Raw genomic sequence first — 17301 nt, 5'->3', positions numbered from 1 at the left:
ACTCGACCTAGAAAAATCACTAGTTTATTTTAAAATAAAAATGACATGGCAATTTCTAAATCCCATATCTAGACCAATGTTTTAAAAACCGGTATTTTACCTGTACCGGATTAGGCTAAAAAATGGTACAACCGGTTGAACCGGGTTATACCGGGAGGTTCAACCGGCTGAATAGTTTACCTTATAATTTTCTATAAATATAACTTCAGTCAAAAAATAACCCAAAACTAAATGATTCCTATACAAAAAATAATCGAAAAGTTAATCCATATTAAAATAATAATGCAAAAGCACTCAATTTTAACTAAAATAGTCCTAAAGTTACACATTTGAATGTTAATTGTTGGATTAAAAATAATTTTCAAAAAATATGGGCCGCAAATATCAAAAATTTCTCGGGCTTAAAACCGGTTTGCCAGTAAAAACCGGTATTTTAGACAAAAACCTCCGGTACGATATTCACGCAAACCGGTCAAAAATACCGGACTCAAAATACCGGCCTACTGTGTGAAATCCGGTTTAACCGGTTCAACCAGCTGGTTTGAGCCGGTTTTTAAAACACTGATCTAGACTCATGAAAAAAAAACGTGACACTTATATAACACTTTCCACGCCTCATGTCCATGTGATGACACCTATGATCTAAGAGGAAAAGTTGAACCTGAAAAAAAAATCATTATTCGTGTCTGTAACGTTTTTTTCTCGAAGTGATATATTGTCACCGCTTTATTTAATGATCCAATATTTCTCTAGCTTTATACGAATTTTAGTATTTTCTTTTTATTCACTTCACTATATATATCCATATATTTTGATGCTTTAAATATACCATTTTTAATTTTATTAGTTAAAGTAAGAAGATAATTAATATGCATTAAATACTCTAATAAGATAATCAATTATACCACACTTTTTTATTGGCTTTTGATTATGCCTTTTAAACACATTCAAACACCCTGTATTGATCAAATGGTGTTTATGTGTTGGTTTGGTCCGGTTTTGAGATCAAACCGAACCAAATATCAAAATTTTGATAAACGATTTGGTTTTAATTGTTTCAGTTATTGTCATTAAGACTTGATATTTTTGGACCGAAAATTTTGCTAAAATTATGAATTCCGGCTTATATCTTTTCGTTAATTAATAACGAATGTGTTATTATACATATGAGCTAAAATATCTGAGTTACATTAATTTATGAACTTTTATGAATTATCAAAAATGAAAAAATAAACCGAAATTAGGTTTTTGTGGTTTTGAAAACGTTTGGTTTTCATTTCGGTCGTCGTATGAATTCGGTTCGAATTTTACCATTCGGGCTTATATATTTGATCCGAAAAGATTTGCCAAAATAAAGTATTTATGCCTATATTTTGTCGATAATTTATAAACTAACGGGTTATTAATATATGAGCTAAAATATTTAGCTTACGTTATTTTATCAAACTTACATAAATTACTAAAGAGTTAAGTGTCATTTTAGTACATGTGGTTTGTTTAATTACGTAACTTTAGTACTATTTTTAAATTTATTGCAAATGGCTATCTCACATTTCTAAAACTTGAAATATTGGTACTTTTTTATAACTCCGTTTATTTTTATCCATTAAGTCAGGGACACTTTGGTAACTTTGTTATTTTATTGCAACGGGGAAATGGGTGGAATCGTGAATGAAGATGATGCACATTTTCTATAAAAGGAAGAATTTAATTTAAAAAAAATAAAATAATAAAGTTACCAAAGTGCCCCTGACTTAACGGATAAAAATAAACGGAGTTAAAAAAAGTACTAAAATTGCAAGTTTTAGAAATGTGAGGTAGTCATTTGCAATAAATTTAAAAATAGTACTAAAGTTGCGTAATTAAACAAACCATATGTACTAACATGGCACTTAACTCATTACTAAAAATAAACAATAAAAATCTTAAATATCGTTCGATTTTCTTACATACAAAACAAAAACCGGACCGAAAACTTATTTACAAAAATATAAAACCAAATCGGCTGCTTTTATTTATTTTATATAAATTTTTTATTTTGGTTATTGGATTTTATCCATTTCATACAGACTCACCATATCACAAATGAAAGAAAGCATCTAGCGGCTGGGAGGAAGCATAAAACAGAGGTTTAGATGACACTGACACCTCCCTCCACCATTTTCCATTTTTGGTTATGGAATCACAAATTATAATAAGAAGGAAAAAAATTTCAAACCCACTTCCAATTTCAATTTCATATCACAAACACCATATCCAATTTTTATAATATAATTCTTATTGTCTCCACAATCGTCATCATCATCAATTCATAAAAAGTAATAATAATAATCACCAACCCCTTACTATTACTATTGCTGATTGTTATTTACTCTTTATCCTTCACCACTTCACCTTCACTCCATCTCCTCCATGGCGCACGATAGCAACAACAGCAGCCTCCCGTGCGACGGCGACGGCCGCTGCATGATCTGCAAACTCACGCCGCTGGTAGAAGAGACACTCACGTGCAACACGTGCGTCACTCCGTGGCACCTCAACTGCTTATCCGTCCGTCCACAAACCCTAGCCGACGCCGCGCAATGGCAGTGTCCGGACTGCTCTATTCTCGTTGCTTCCGATCAATCGCAGCCGTGGACGGCGGTTGCATCGGGATCTGAGCCGTCCGATTCGCTTGTTGCTGCGATTCGCGCCATTGAGTCTGATGCCACACTCTCCGATCAGCAAAAGGCTAAGAGACGTCAGCAGTTGTTGAGCGGAGGATCCGATGATAAGACAGACGCCGGTAAAGAGATCGAGGACAGCGGCGGAGATAACGATGTGTTGAAGCTTATTAGCGGCAGCTTTAACTGCTCCTTTTGTATGCAGTTACCGGAGAGACCTGTTACGGTATATATTATATTATATTGTGAAATAATATGTTAATTTTGTACATTTTATTGTATCTGAACCCTAGTTTGTTGTTTGTGATTTATATCTATTTGCAGTATATGAATGTGTTTTATTAAGTACTGCTGATACAGAAACATTTGGTCCTTTTTGCTGAAATTGGTTAAAAATATGATGTATGAGGATTTGGTAAAATGGTGGTCCTTTGTCACAGTAAATATCACTAGAAATGGAATGTATGTGTCAAGTATGCATGGTCTGACTTTGGGTACTTTTTTGTACTGTTTTGTTTGGATCCTCTGACAACTTTCTAATAGTTCATGTTGTACAAAGCTTGTTGAGTTACTTCTAATTGGAACCAACTATAAATGGCTAAATCCAGTTTAGGAACTTTAAAACTGATCTTATTAGCTAAATTTCAATATATTTGTTTCAAGATTTTCTTAACTTAAAGTTCATCTGTTTATGCTGCAGACACCTTGTGGTCACAACTTTTGTTTGAAGTGTTTTGAGAAATGGGTTGGTCAGGGCAAACGCACGTGTGCCATATGCCGAGCTGCAATTCCTCCTAAAATGGCAAGTCAGCCTCGAATCAACTCGTCGCTTGTAACTGCTATTAGAATGGCAAAGATGACCAAGTCAAATGCTGCTTCTGGACCGGCTAAACCCTATCATTCTGTTATTAACGAAAACAGACCGGACAAAGCATACACCACTGAACGGGCTAAGTATTCGGGGAAGGCTAATGCATGCAGTGGAAAGATATTTGTGACGGTCGCACCTGATCATTTTGGTCCGATTCTTGCTGAGAATGATCCTGAGAGAGGAACAGGAGTTCTTGTTGGAGAAACTTGGGAGGATCGTATGGAATGTAGACAATGGGGGGCTCATCTTCCTCATGTTGCTGGGATATCTGGACAGTCTGATTACGGTGCACAATCTGTGGCGTTGTCTGGTGGATATGAAGATGATGAAGATCATGGAGAGTGGTTTCTTTACACAGGAAGGTATTTGATGTTCCAAACTGATAACAATTTTAGCTGAATAATCATTTTTTTTGCTGCAAGATGTGTTCTTTGTTAAAGATTTTTTTGCCATCTACTGCACGATGTTACCTTTTGAAAAATTTTACTTTAAAAAAAGCTATATTTGTTATATAAGTTTTAAATTTTATAGAAGTTTTGACTATTGTGCATAAATCCTTCTTGATTTGCTATTGACAGCGGTGGTAGAGATTTAAGCGGAAATAAGAGGACAAGCAAGACTCAATCTTTTGATCAGAAGTTTGAGAAATATAATGAAGCTTTACGGGTTAGTTGCAAAAAAGGCTACCCGGTTCGTGTTGTTAGGTATGGTTTCATGACACGTTTACATGTGGACTTAATCTTGAGTCTGTGCATTAAATTACTAAATATCACTCCACACATATTGCGCATTTTCTTGTAAATATTTGTTCTTCAAATAGCAAAAAATAATAAATTTACGGTCTTCAAATGTTTGTACTTTTATTTTTGTATGTTGTATGGTTTTACTTCGAATATACAGGATTGCCCTATGCATTTCATGTGTAAATCTATGATATGTATACATGTACACACTTTATTGTTTAATATAAGTCAATCCTCATAAGGAAACTGCTTAATAGTTCAGATTAAACCTATGGCCTTTAAGGTAAAATGCATATCATGGTCTATTGAAAGGTTTATTCGTTATTTTTTACGTGAACTTTCTTTATTTATATAAACAGGTCACACAAAGAAAAACGCTCTGCTTATGCGCCTGAGAAAGGCGTACGCTATGATGGGATTTATAGGATTGAAAAATGCTGGAGGAAGCCTGGAATTCAAGTAGGATATGCCACTATTGGTTGATATTATATAATAATGTTAACATCATACCTTATATTATTCTTTCCATTAAATTTTGGCTCATATTTTGATTTTATTAGGGTCACAAAGTATGCCGGTATCTTTTTGTTCGTTGTGATAATGCTCCCGCTCCATGGACAAGGTTTGTCCTTATTTTCTAGCATATGAAATCTTTAGATAGATTTGTGATTTGAATTATTTACACTTAATCACAATTTTGCAGCGATGAAATTGGTGACCGTCCGAGGCCTCTGCCTGCCATCGAAGAGCTACAAAACGCAACTGATGTAACTGACAGAAAGGGCAATCCATCTTGGGATTATGACGTGAGATGATGCAATTTTTTGTGACTATTTGTAATTATGTCAATGCTTGCAATTGTTTGTTACATTTTAAGCTTTACATAATTTGTTTTTGTGTTTGTAGGAGCCAAAAGCTTGTTGGTTGTGGAAAGTACCTCCACCGGAAAGCAGAAAACATGCAAGTAACGAGGATGCTGAGGATGGAAGTAGTACAAGAAAAACCCGTCGTAAAACACAAATGTCTGTCAGTGAACGGCTACTGAAAGGTATGCTATTTTTCTTTATTGTATTAAAAAGGTATAGTTTACGATTCTTGATGCATGAAAATACCCGTTTTTGTGCATGTATTCTCAATATGTTGGTTAAAAACTTAAAATGCGAATTTTAAGGATGTGTACTGCAATGCAGAGTTCTGCTGCCTTATTTGTCACAATGTGATGACTCAGCCTCTCACTACTCCCTGTGCACACAATTTTTGCAAGTCATGTTTGCTGGAGGCCTTTGCGGGTCAAACTTTTATGAAGGCTAGAACGTGTGAAGGAGGACGTACTTTGCGAGCCAAGAAAAACATCATGAAATGTCCATCATGCTCTCATGATATTTCTGAATACCTTCAGAATCCACAGGTAAGCGCTTTTTTGGTTTTTCTAGTTATATAACAGTTAAATATGATTTAAAAAGTTATATTTTTAGAAGTAGAATATAATGTATTTCAACAAAAATCTTCAGAAGATTCTATACATTTTGAATGCACTTTTGAGGCTTGCGCAACTTTCCATACCTGATTTGTTTCCATTTTAGCGGACTTGTTATCATTATAATTCTAAGCCAAACTGACCCGCTTATAAATGGTTATCATTACTTCTGGTAAAATCCTTGTCGCAATATAGATGCTAAAACAAGGCATTATCTAGTGTATTTGGATGTTTTTAATAAGCATCGTCATTAAATATTCTACAGGTGAACAGGGAATTGATGAGTGTGATAGAATCACTTCAGAGTCAGAACAAAGAAGTGGAGGAAAATGCAGTTTCAGGAGAAGAAATGTCGAGTTCAGATAAGAAAAATGATGATGTTAAAGATGAGAATTTGGAGACAGCTGAGGTTAGTAACCTGAATATGGAAGTTGATGAATCGGGGGCAAAAGTTGAAGCAAGTAGCGAGAAAGAGAAGCTTGATGATGGTGTTACTGCATGAGTTTACTTGATCATATATACATATGTATATGTATATATATGCGTAATTTGTTTTTTTTTTCGTAAGGGGAGTTATAGGATATATGGCGTATTTTAGCAAGATGATCTTATGATGCTGTTATGGCATAAAATATGAATGATATATGAGTTTATGACTTTATGTGTTTGAGCAAAGTCTTACATTTTGACTGTCTAATTTCTGCTTGGTGTGTTTTCATCTTCATCCTGAAAGTGGTGTATGGGTATGGCATTGCAATTCTAAATGCCAGCATATATAGTGCTAAAATAGGTATCCAGGGTCGCTGATCCCTAAGAAACATGCTATTGAGCAATCATGACCTGGACACCGCGTGTAAATTGGTTGCACGTGGCGTGTTTGCTAGCATGTTAAGAGTTGTCTTAGGTTTGTGGGTGGTGGTGTTCGAGGTGCGCTTTTGTAACATTTATAATGTATGCTGTTTTTGGAGATTGTTAATAGATGTATTAAACCGACCTAGCGACAAAACTTGAATGTGGGGCAGCAATGGGACCCACAGGTTAACAGTAAAGAGCTGAGACGGTGTAACGGGTTAGGGTTTCTTTTGTTGAGTAATACGTCATGCTGTTGATGTTTGAAAGTAATCTTCTTTTCATTTTGAAATGATATGTCATGTCACTAATAACAAACAAATTAACTGTGTGATTCATGTGAGGGCGACAATCGGACATGCATGTTCACTGCTAACGAACGAAGATGGTATGAATTGTGGATGGTTAGGTTTCTTTTATGAGTAAGGTGTTATGTCCTTGAATGAAAACAGTCTTTTCTTTTTTAAAATGGTATGTTATTTTATTAATAACAAGTAAATTTACCGTGTGATCTATTAAAATTATCATGTTAAAAAAAAGGAGTTAAGTGTCATTTTAGTACATGTGGTTTTATAAATTACGCAATTTTAGTACTTTTTTGAATTTTTTGCAACTGGCTACTCCATGTTTCAAAAACTGGTCATTTTAGTATTTTTTCGTAACCCCCGTCTATTTTACACCGTTAAGTCAGGGGTAAACCGGTAATTTCATTTTTTATTTATTTTTTTCCTTTTTTCTTTAATTACCTAACCCCTTTATATCTTCAAACCATAGATCTAAACATCACCGGTCACCACCACCCCCTCCTCACATCCCTAAACCGGCCGTCGAACCACCGAAACCCGTAATCCTAAGCTCGATTTGTGTTCTCAGATCTGACATAACCTGAACCGGCCGTCGATCCACCGAAAGCCGTAATCCTAAGCTCGATTTGTGTTCTCAGATCTGACATAGCCTGATCATAATTTGACTTACCCGGTGAGAAAAAAATTCAGTTAAATCTCCAAGAACCCTAAAAAACCTCAAACTCCACCCAAATCAATGGCTTTGGAACGAAAGCATATGCACCTTCATCAACACTATAAAGCCCTAATTCGGTGAATTTGAGTTAGCATGATGAAGAGGAGCAATAGGGGAAGACGAAGAGAAGGGGAGGGATGTCGTGGTGGCCGAGTTTCGTTATGTCGGATTTGAGATGGGAGGGGTGTGGTGGTGTCGGGCCTGCCGGCGGCTGTGGTGGCGGCGGTTGTGGTGGTTAAATGGTGGTGGAAATTGCGGCGTGGAGCAGTGGTGGTTAACTGGTGGTAGTTCAACGGAGGTGATAGATGAATAACAATAGTGGTGGTGGTGGTGGTTTGCAATGACTATATTTGTGGGTGGAGAGACAAAGAAGATGGATCTTGTGTGTTCATGGTGGTCAAGTGGTGTTGGTGTATAGGTGTAAAGAGAGAGCAAGATAATATTGAAAGAGAGGAGAAAGATATATTGATTAAAAGAAAATAAAAAAAAAAAAGAAAAATAACAAATTTACCGGTTTACCCTTGACTTAACGGACAAATTAAACGGGGTTACAGAAAAGTACTAAAATGGCCAGTTTTAGAAACATGGAGTAACCAGTTGCAAAAAATTCAAAAAAAATATTAAAGTTGCGTAGTTGATAAAACCATAGGTACTAAAATGACACTTATCTCTAACAAAAAATCACAAAAGTAATTTTGCTGATTAATGATTATGTATTTTTCAAAGAAAACATGCTAAGTGACATTGATCAATTTCACACACACACACACAAAAAAACGTGCTTTATTAAAGATGTGTGTTTTATATAATACGTGCGTTTCAAACAATAAATTGTATATACAACTAATCTTTACCATAAGACCAAATGTAACGAAATATGTTGGAGCACCAATCCTTGTCACATCCCCACCGAATTGCACCAAACCATTACACCACCCAAGAACCAAACAAGGAAACGCCTTTTTGGGCGCTAGTGCAATTATGAGCAAGGGGTTGTAGATGGTGGGACCGGTTACAAATACAACCAATCACAATACACCACTCTCATTTTTATAAAAAAATATATAAATAATATTTGTGTTTTTAGTTAAACCAATACACGATTGTTAGTGAATGTCCCCATGACTACGTGACAATGACTTGGCGATTAGTGAATGCCCTTACACTTAGTCTAAGAGTATTGGAAGTGGGTTTGTGTGTTAGATCTTACAAAGTTTAAGTAATTTTTAATAAGAATGTGAATTAAAACAAATCCAATATATAAAATAATTTGAAGGTATGAAATTATATACAAGTAATCCATAGGTTTTATGCTTTTCACCGCGTAGTGTTTTATTTTATCAACTTTCATATCAATATATTGTCTCTTAAAATGAGAAAGACTAGATGATGCGATAATGGGAACCACTATTCATCGTAAGAGTGGGCACGGTGTAAAACTTATAATTTATTTTATAATATTATGTCATGACATTGACTATATCAATAGTTAGTAACCGTTTTTTATTTATTTAAACAATACGTCATGTCATTAATAACAACCGAAGTTTAATGTCATCTATTGAAATTTTCGTTTTAAATAAAAAAGTCACACATATCATTTTGCTAGTTAGTTATCATATATCTTTCAAATGAAACTTCTTTAAATGTCATCCATCATCTATCAATTACTCGTTAAAAAGTATGCTTTAAATGAGATGTGTGGTTCAAATGTGTAGCTCTAAACATTCGAACCGACAAACTGTATGCACAACCAACGTATTTATTCAACATAAAAAAGATCATATAATTTATCATCATGCTCAAATATAAATACAAATAAATCAAGCATATGAATTTTTAACATAAGACAATAACAGGTCAAACACTTTTATGTTTTCGTGTCAAACAGTAAGTATACAAAGCTAAAATAATATTCATTAGGGTTTGTATTAAATTGAATAGGTCTATATAAAAATAATTTGAATGTAAAACTGTTATAAAACGATTTGAATATATAAACTATTATTATAACTTAAAAAATTAAGCTTAGACATCCAAAGACTTCATTTAAAAAGTGGAGGTTTGGGGTTTGAGTCCCACGTGTGACAAAAGTACATATGTTTAACATTGGGTCAAAGAGTTTTCTCACATATGATGCATAACAGACTAATATACGAGCTTCCCTTCTAAGACGCGCTACCCAAGACTCAATACTCGAAAAAGAAAGATGATAAGATGGGCTCGTCAATATCTAAAAACAGTATGGTTTAGAGTTTCAAAATATATATACTACCATTTTTGGAACCTCATAGAAGAAGAGGGAAAATTCAAATTCAAATTCAAATCCAAACCCTTTTCACTTTTCAAATTCCCCCAATTCCTTCAAATCCACTGTTGAGTTGATCACCACCAATTCTTATTCTTATTATCTTATTATTATAATAATATATCCTCCATCATCATCTTCTTCATCATAATAATAATAATAAACCCTAGCATCACTCTCTTCACTCACTCATGGCGACTCAATCCGACCTTCCATGCGACGGCGACAACCGCTGCATGATCTGCAAACTCACTCCACCGGCGGAAGAAACCATCACCTGCAAAACCTGCGTCACTCCATGGCACGTCAACTGCCTCTCTTCTCGCCCCAAAACCCTAGCCGACGCCGCACAATGGGACTGCCCTGACTGCACCAGCCTCGTCTCCTCTCACGCGCCGCCGTCCGCCGTCGCAACAGGATCTGAACCGTCTGACACGCTTGTGGCGGCGATTCGCGCAATTGAGTCCGATGCGTCACTTTCCGATCAAGAGAAGGCGAAACGACGTCAGCAGTTGTTGAGTGGAAAAGGATCTGACGACGGTGATGATAATGATAAACCGGTGGAGGTTGCTGGTGGTAGTGGTAATGATGTGTTGAAGCTTCTTAGTGGTAGTTTTAACTGCTCCTTTTGTATGCAGTTACCTGAAAGACCTGTCACGGTAATTTTATTTTATTAGGTTAAATGAAAGTTATATTGTATACATTTTAATTTTATACAGACTGATAGAAGCAAATTATCTATGAATAAATGTTTGTCTAAACTGTTTATTAGTTAGTAGCTTGAAGAAGATCGTAAGTAGTTTACATTATTAATATTATGGAAAATTGCATTGCATATGTCAAGATTTTGAAATTATTTATGTTTAGTGTTTTAAGTTGATTGTTTGTTTATGTTTCAGACGCCATGTGGTCACAACTTTTGTTTGAAGTGTTTTGAGAAATGGGTTGGTCAGGGGAAACGAACGTGTGTCATTTGTCGAACTTCGATTCCTGCTAAAATGGCGAGTAACCCTCGCATCAACTCGTCTCTTGTAATTGCAATCAGGATGGCAAAGATGACTAGATCGAATTCTGGTTCTGGGCCACCTAAGCCTTACTATTCTGTGCTAAACCAAAATAAGCCAGATAAAGCGTACACTACTGAACGGGCGAAGAAAACTGGGAAGGCTAATGCTTGCAGTGGGAAGATATTTGTGACGGTTCCGCCTGATCATTTTGGACCCATTCTTGCTGAGAATGATCCCGAGAGAGGAATGGGAGTTTTGGTAGGTGAAACTTGGGAGGATCGTTTGGAATGTAGGCAATGGGGGGCTCATCTTCCTCATGTTGCTGGGATATGTGGGCAGTCTGATTATGGTGCACAATCTGTTGCTTTATCTGGAGGGTATGAAGATGATGAGGACCATGGAGAGTGGTTTTTGTACACCGGAAGGTATGCTACGCACATTTTTTTTATTGAAAGTTAAAATTTTTAAGTTTTTAGTTGGCATATTCTTATGTTGTATTTTGATTTTTTGAAGTTTCAACTTTTGCTGCATAAATTTTTAATGTTTTTATTTGTTATCGACAGTGGTGGGAGAGATTTGAGTGGGAATAAAAGGACAAACAAGACACAGTCGTTTGATCAGAAGTTTGATAAGTCCAATGAAGCTTTAAGGGTCAGTTGCAAAAAGGGCTATCCAGTGCGTGTAGTGAGGTATGATGCTAATACATGATGTCATTGTAATTCGCTGTATCAAATTTTAATCTTTGTAGACATAAATTTTCACAAATAATTCACTGAATTATGTCGTTGTAAATAATTAAAATCAATGATCTCACATATTTTTGTTGTAGTTTGCTAACTACAGAACATGAATGACTGCTAGTTTGATGGTTCTTAAAATGTCCTGCTTTTCATATTTAATTGTTTACTCTTGTTTCTAACTAAATGGATAGGTCCCACAAAGAAAAACGTTCTGCCTATGCACCCGAAACTGGAGTTCGTTATGATGGGGTATATAGGATTGAAAAATGCTGGAGGAAACCAGGAATTCAAGTAAGATTTCAAACTATTTGTTGATAGTGGATGCTTACTGATGGCATACTTGGTACAACTATTTTTTATAACACTTGGCTCACGTTTATATATTCATATAGGGATTTAAGGTATGCCGGTATCTTTTTGTTCGTTGTGACAATGATCCTGCTCCATGGACAAGGTCTGTCATTAGTCATTACCTTCATGATTCTGATATTTCCCAGCATTGAAAACTCTAAAGTGGAATTTAATTATTTACATTTGGTCACAATTTTTGCAGTGATGAAAATGGGGATCGCCCGAGACCATTGCCAGTCATTAAAGAGCTGAACGAAGCAACTGATGTAACTGAGAGGAAGAGTCCTCCATCTTGGGATTTTGATGTAAGATTGTGTAACCTCATACAAAGATTTGGCAATCTTTGTGAATTTTGATGTTATTATCTTTTTTAAAATTGGTCATGACATTTTATGAATCGTTTTATTTAAATTTTGTCTGCAGGAGGAGAAAGGTTGCTGGTTGTGGAAAATTCCTCCACCCGATAGTAGAAAACGAGCACACACTAATGATGTTGGGGATGTCACAAAAATTACGACAGTTCGACGTAAGGCACACATAATGTCTGTGAGTGAACGACTTCTTAAAGGTCAGTTATTTCAGTTACATAAAATTTAGTTTTAGTTTTACCAACTAATAACGTTTTGTGATGCAGAGTTCTGCTGTCTTATCTGTCACAAAGTGATGTCTGAGCCGCTTACTACTCCATGTGCACACAATTTCTGCAAGTCATGTTTGCAGGGTGCTTTTGCTGGCCAAACCTTTATTAAGGAAAGAAACTGTGAAGGTAGACGAACATTAAGGGCACAAAAGAATGTAATGAAATGCCCATCATGCACTAATGACATTTCTGAATACCTTCAAAATCCACAGGTAATTTTGCATCATCTAATACAGGTTTAGTTAATTAAATAATTAATTATGATTCGCCGTTTAATAGATTATATGTTGCAGGTGAATAGAGAGTTGATGAGTGTGATAGAATCACTTCAGAGGCAGACCAAAGAGGCGGAGGAAAGTGCAGCCTCGGAAGAAGAAATGTTGAATGCAGAGGAAGATAAAGAGGAGGTTAAAGATGTGAATTCTGAGGCTAATGAAGATATTAAGGAAAGCGATGAGAATGAAGCTATTGCAAAACCTTCACCTAAAGCTAACAAGAAAAGGAAAGCTGAGGATGTTAACGATAACGCCCCTAGTAAGAAGCTACAACAAGAGACTGATGATGACATGGTCACGGATAAAGTTGTAAAACCAGGTGTGACTGAAAGTGAAAGTTGATGAAGCGGGAAAGGGTGCATGAGGCACGACCCGAAGCAAGAAAGCTTAGCTTGAGTCGGGTGGTGACTGGTGGTGATTGATGACTTCGTATGAACTTAGGCTTACAATGGACATCCCATATTTTTATTTTTATTTTTAATTTTGAATTTTTAGTGATTTTTAAATGGCTGCAGATTGATGGTGGCAATTTTGGAAATCAATGCTATATTTTAGTGTGGTGTTGACTTTATGGTGTGTTTAGGCCATGCATTCTCTTGCTATTTTGTTAATCATTAAACTCGTATGACTATTTCAGTTGATATTGTCAAATATTTGGTGCCAAATCTTTAAACTCATGACTATTTCAGTTAATATTGTCAAATATTTGGTGCCTTGTTTTTCTTGAGTTCATTGAAATGCCAGCAAAATGTACTTGAGAAAATGCAATTTACACAATAATAAAACATGAAAAGTATGTAACTTGTTCAAATCGACAGATAGTGGGGCCTCATGAAGGTATAAAATTGGTGAATAAAATTACACACATGTATAGAATGACAAATATCGAGCCTATGCAATAAGATGGTTTGGCAAAGAGCGGAAACATGGATATGTATCAATGATTGCAATAAAAAAAATGAATTGGCCAAGGATTGATGTGAAGAACAAAAGGTGAAATGCATTAGTGACTGTGAGTTTATGAATCACAACTAACAAGTTCGTAACAATTGGCCCTGGGTTTTGTGAGCTATATATAAAATTGTAAAAGTAGTAAGTACGGTCAATTAATAAGTTGTTCATAATAGTCATAACCTTTAAAAGTAATCGAATATAATGTTAACGAGGTATCTTGTATTTGAAAGAGTATTAGTCACGGGTTGGATTTATAAGTTAAGTCAAATCTTAGTCATATATGTGTTTTGATCACGAGCTTATTAATGAACTTAGTTTGAGTGTAAATGAAAGACATTGCCATATTTGAAAGTCAAGAATGGGAAATGATTAACGGGAATGAACAAGTTTTCATACATTGCTGAATTGATATAAAGTCAACTCTTATGCACCTTTATTTTATGTATTTGTTGATTCATGGTAAAAGTTAGAAAATGATACTGCATCATGTTTTCTATATCATAGTTGCATGTAGCTAGAACAAGAGTTATATATGCAACAACAATCTAAGGTTGACGGAAACTAAGCTTCAAATCATGATTTATGTAACAAGCTACACCATGTAAGAAGTGTAGAACGATTACTTCATAAAGACCATCACAAAAGAACTATTCATCAACGAATGTTGCTACCCATATTGGGTAAAGATGAAAACCTCTAGTTGTAGATAATGACATCTAGAATAAAACCGTTTGAATAAAATTTTAGAAGATAATAAATTACCCTTATCAGTAATAGCAAAGAATATTGGTTGTATTTTATTACGACAATCACCAGAATGGTTAAGGTAATTTCAAATATTGGAATGAAGAAATTTAAAGTACAACTATAATTGTCTTTAGTTCTCCAAAACATAATTTCCTAAATAATGGTTAATTAAAATTCTATTATCCCTTCTCAATTGAAACGAATCTAAAATACTACTCTCTTGTAAAATAAAGATCGAAAGCAACTAAATAATTTTAATTTTGAATTATGTTTTTAACATTCTATGAATTGGAAACAAAATATCTTTTGGCCATTCACGAAAAATGTGTTCCTTTTTTGAACCCGTTGCGATTTAGTAAATCTATAGTACATGATCGTCTAACATTTATTGACAAAATATCATATTGTGTAAGGAATATATTGAACATTGAATTTATTGGTACACGACCATATAATTTTTACTCTCCCTGGTGTAACTATTAATTTAACGAAATGAAGTTTTTACTTTAAAAGATCCTATTATGACACGACCACATGGCCGTATTTGATACGTAACGTAGTGTTTAAATTAACACAACTTTTAACTCAAGAAATAACTTTGTGTTCCTGAGTTCATTTAACGAGAAAAGAAATAAAATATCTTCCTTTCTTTCTCTTTCTTTCCTCAATTCCTCCCATTTTAGAGGGATTCCCAAGTTTACTTAAGGAGAGAAAGGAAAAGAAAGTGTATGTTTTTCCTTTCCTTTCCTTTCTCTTCTCTCATTTTTCTTTTCTCCCAAACTTTCTTTCCTTTCTATTCTTTCCAATTTGGAAAGAAATCAAACCCCACCATTTTACTCTTTATTTCTCTACTTTTTCTTTTCCCTTCCTTTGTTTTCTTTCTTTTAATGAAACTCTGAAACACAAATATTCTTCATTCCTTTCCTATTTTTTCTTAAATGAAACTTGAGAACACAAACATCTCATTATTTCCATCCATTCATTCTTCTTTCTTTTCTTTTTGAAACTCGTGAACACAAGTTATTCTTACAAAGAAAAAGAAAAGGAAAAAGAAGAAAATGAATCATTTTCTTAATTTTCCTTTTCTCTCTTGTCTTTCCTTCTTTTCCATTCTTCCTTTCAAATAGGAAGGAAACATATCCATCTCATTTTACACTTTAAAACACATCACTTTTTTCCTTTTCTTTTCTTTCCCTTCTTTTATTCCTTTACATGAAACTCAAGAACACATTAAAATTATCTTTCTTTTCCTTTCTCTCTAAAGAAGAACTTTGGGAACATACTCATTTTATTGTTTCCCTTCATTTCCTTTCCTTTCCCACAACAAATGAAAATGAAACTCGGGAACAGAGCGTAGAGATGTTAAAAATAAAATACAAAACATTATAGAAATAAATCAATGGCACTATTAAAAAAATTCATTAAGTGAAAGTAGTATTTTGGACCTAATGACTGCCTAGGGTTACATGAAAATTAAAACTGAATAATTCAAAATCACGCGCAGGCTTTAGGCAAGAAAACATTGGTTATTTTCTTAAAGACGAACATACATTTGAACTATTATACTTAAATTAATCTCATTTATGAGAATCTATTTCAGTGTAAACTAGGTTACTAACTCGTGTAGTACACTGGTGGAAAGTAGAAAATTCGTCACGTAAAGAAATTTGATTATATATTTGAATATTATATTATTCGTCTAATATACACAAATCATTTTAACTGACAATATCGCCCATTCTTGAAAGTAAGTTCATTGAACTTGTCTAAAGTCGAAGGATACACAAAGTCTATTAAATCATATACTGGATATAATGAATTGTTAATTAGAAGATCATCGATAATTTGTACATTCATTTGTCGTCATTTGGACCCCCACCCCCAACATTCCCTTCACCTATATCCAATAATTAATTCGCAAATTATTTTATCTCTTCAACATGTAAGGATTGACATCCAACTGTGAGCCTCGTGTTTTTTTGATAGTTTAAGTACATTTCACTTTGACAAGATGTAGGAAGAACTTATTGAAGTGTAATTTAAAATAAACACGAACAAAAGTCTATACAATCGAACTATTTATTTAACAAAAGTGTCATAAATTTAATATTTACAATTCCCTAAATACTTCCTTTTATACTTTAATTTGTAGCATTTCGTTGTTGTCAAAGATTTATATAAAAAGGAACAATTTTTTTTATAGCTAATAACTAAACATTTAGAAACATCAATTGGCTTATATGACTTGTTTAACGATTCATAGAGCCATAACTTGTATACACTCTAATATTGACTTGAATTTGATATGACTTCAACTCAAGATGCTAATAACCCATCTGGTATTATAGTATTTTTCATAATAACTTACCAGAAAACCGTAATAGTTCAACATCTCCATTGAAAATTTTATTTTGATATGGACCCTAAAGAGATTATAAGAAAATTATATAATAATTAAAATCAATACAAACAGAAAGGGAAAATAAAAAAGAATTGTTAATGAAATAATGAATAATATGAGAACTATTAGAGTATCAAATTAAACCTTACCGGAAAAAAATTAATCTCCCTTATCGGAATTGGCGATGATGGAGATAGTAATCCGAAACAGAGAGAGAGAGAGAGAGAGAGAGAGAGAGAGAGAGAGAGATTATAA

General features: G+C 34.3%; 2 protein-coding genes across 2 annotated transcripts; both read left to right on the top strand.

Annotated features, from left to right (window-relative positions):
- Positions 1-2306: 2306 nt before the first annotated feature.
- On the top strand, positions 2307-6605 carry LOC143549143 (E3 ubiquitin-protein ligase ORTHRUS 2-like). The gene is made up of 9 exons (XM_077040125.1): positions 2307-2889; positions 3364-3896; positions 4113-4238; positions 4637-4736; positions 4838-4899; positions 4981-5083; positions 5184-5325; positions 5468-5685; positions 6020-6605. The coding sequence occupies exons 1-9, from the start codon at positions 2413-2415 to the stop codon at positions 6254-6256; spliced, it is 1998 nt and encodes a 665-aa protein (XP_076896240.1). The 5' UTR covers positions 2307-2412; the 3' UTR covers positions 6257-6605.
- A 3477-nt stretch (positions 6606-10082) lies between these two features.
- Positions 10083-13560, top strand: LOC143549142 (E3 ubiquitin-protein ligase ORTHRUS 2-like). The gene is made up of 9 exons (XM_077040124.1): positions 10083-10590; positions 10831-11363; positions 11502-11627; positions 11870-11969; positions 12071-12132; positions 12232-12334; positions 12453-12597; positions 12664-12881; positions 12963-13560. The coding sequence occupies exons 1-9, from the start codon at positions 10123-10125 to the stop codon at positions 13284-13286; spliced, it is 2079 nt and encodes a 692-aa protein (XP_076896239.1). The 5' UTR covers positions 10083-10122; the 3' UTR covers positions 13287-13560.
- The last annotated feature ends 3741 nt before the right edge of the window (positions 13561-17301 follow it).

Source organism: Bidens hawaiensis, unplaced genomic scaffold (genome assembly GCF_021521415.1).
Source record: "Bidens hawaiensis isolate Kalapana, Puna unplaced genomic scaffold, B.hawaiensis_p1.1 tig00015444_1, whole genome shotgun sequence".
Classification (NCBI taxonomy): Eukaryota; Viridiplantae; Streptophyta; class Magnoliopsida; order Asterales; family Asteraceae; genus Bidens; species Bidens hawaiensis.
Note: the sequence above shows the minus strand (reverse complement) of the source record. Positions and strands in the feature narration are given on the sequence as shown.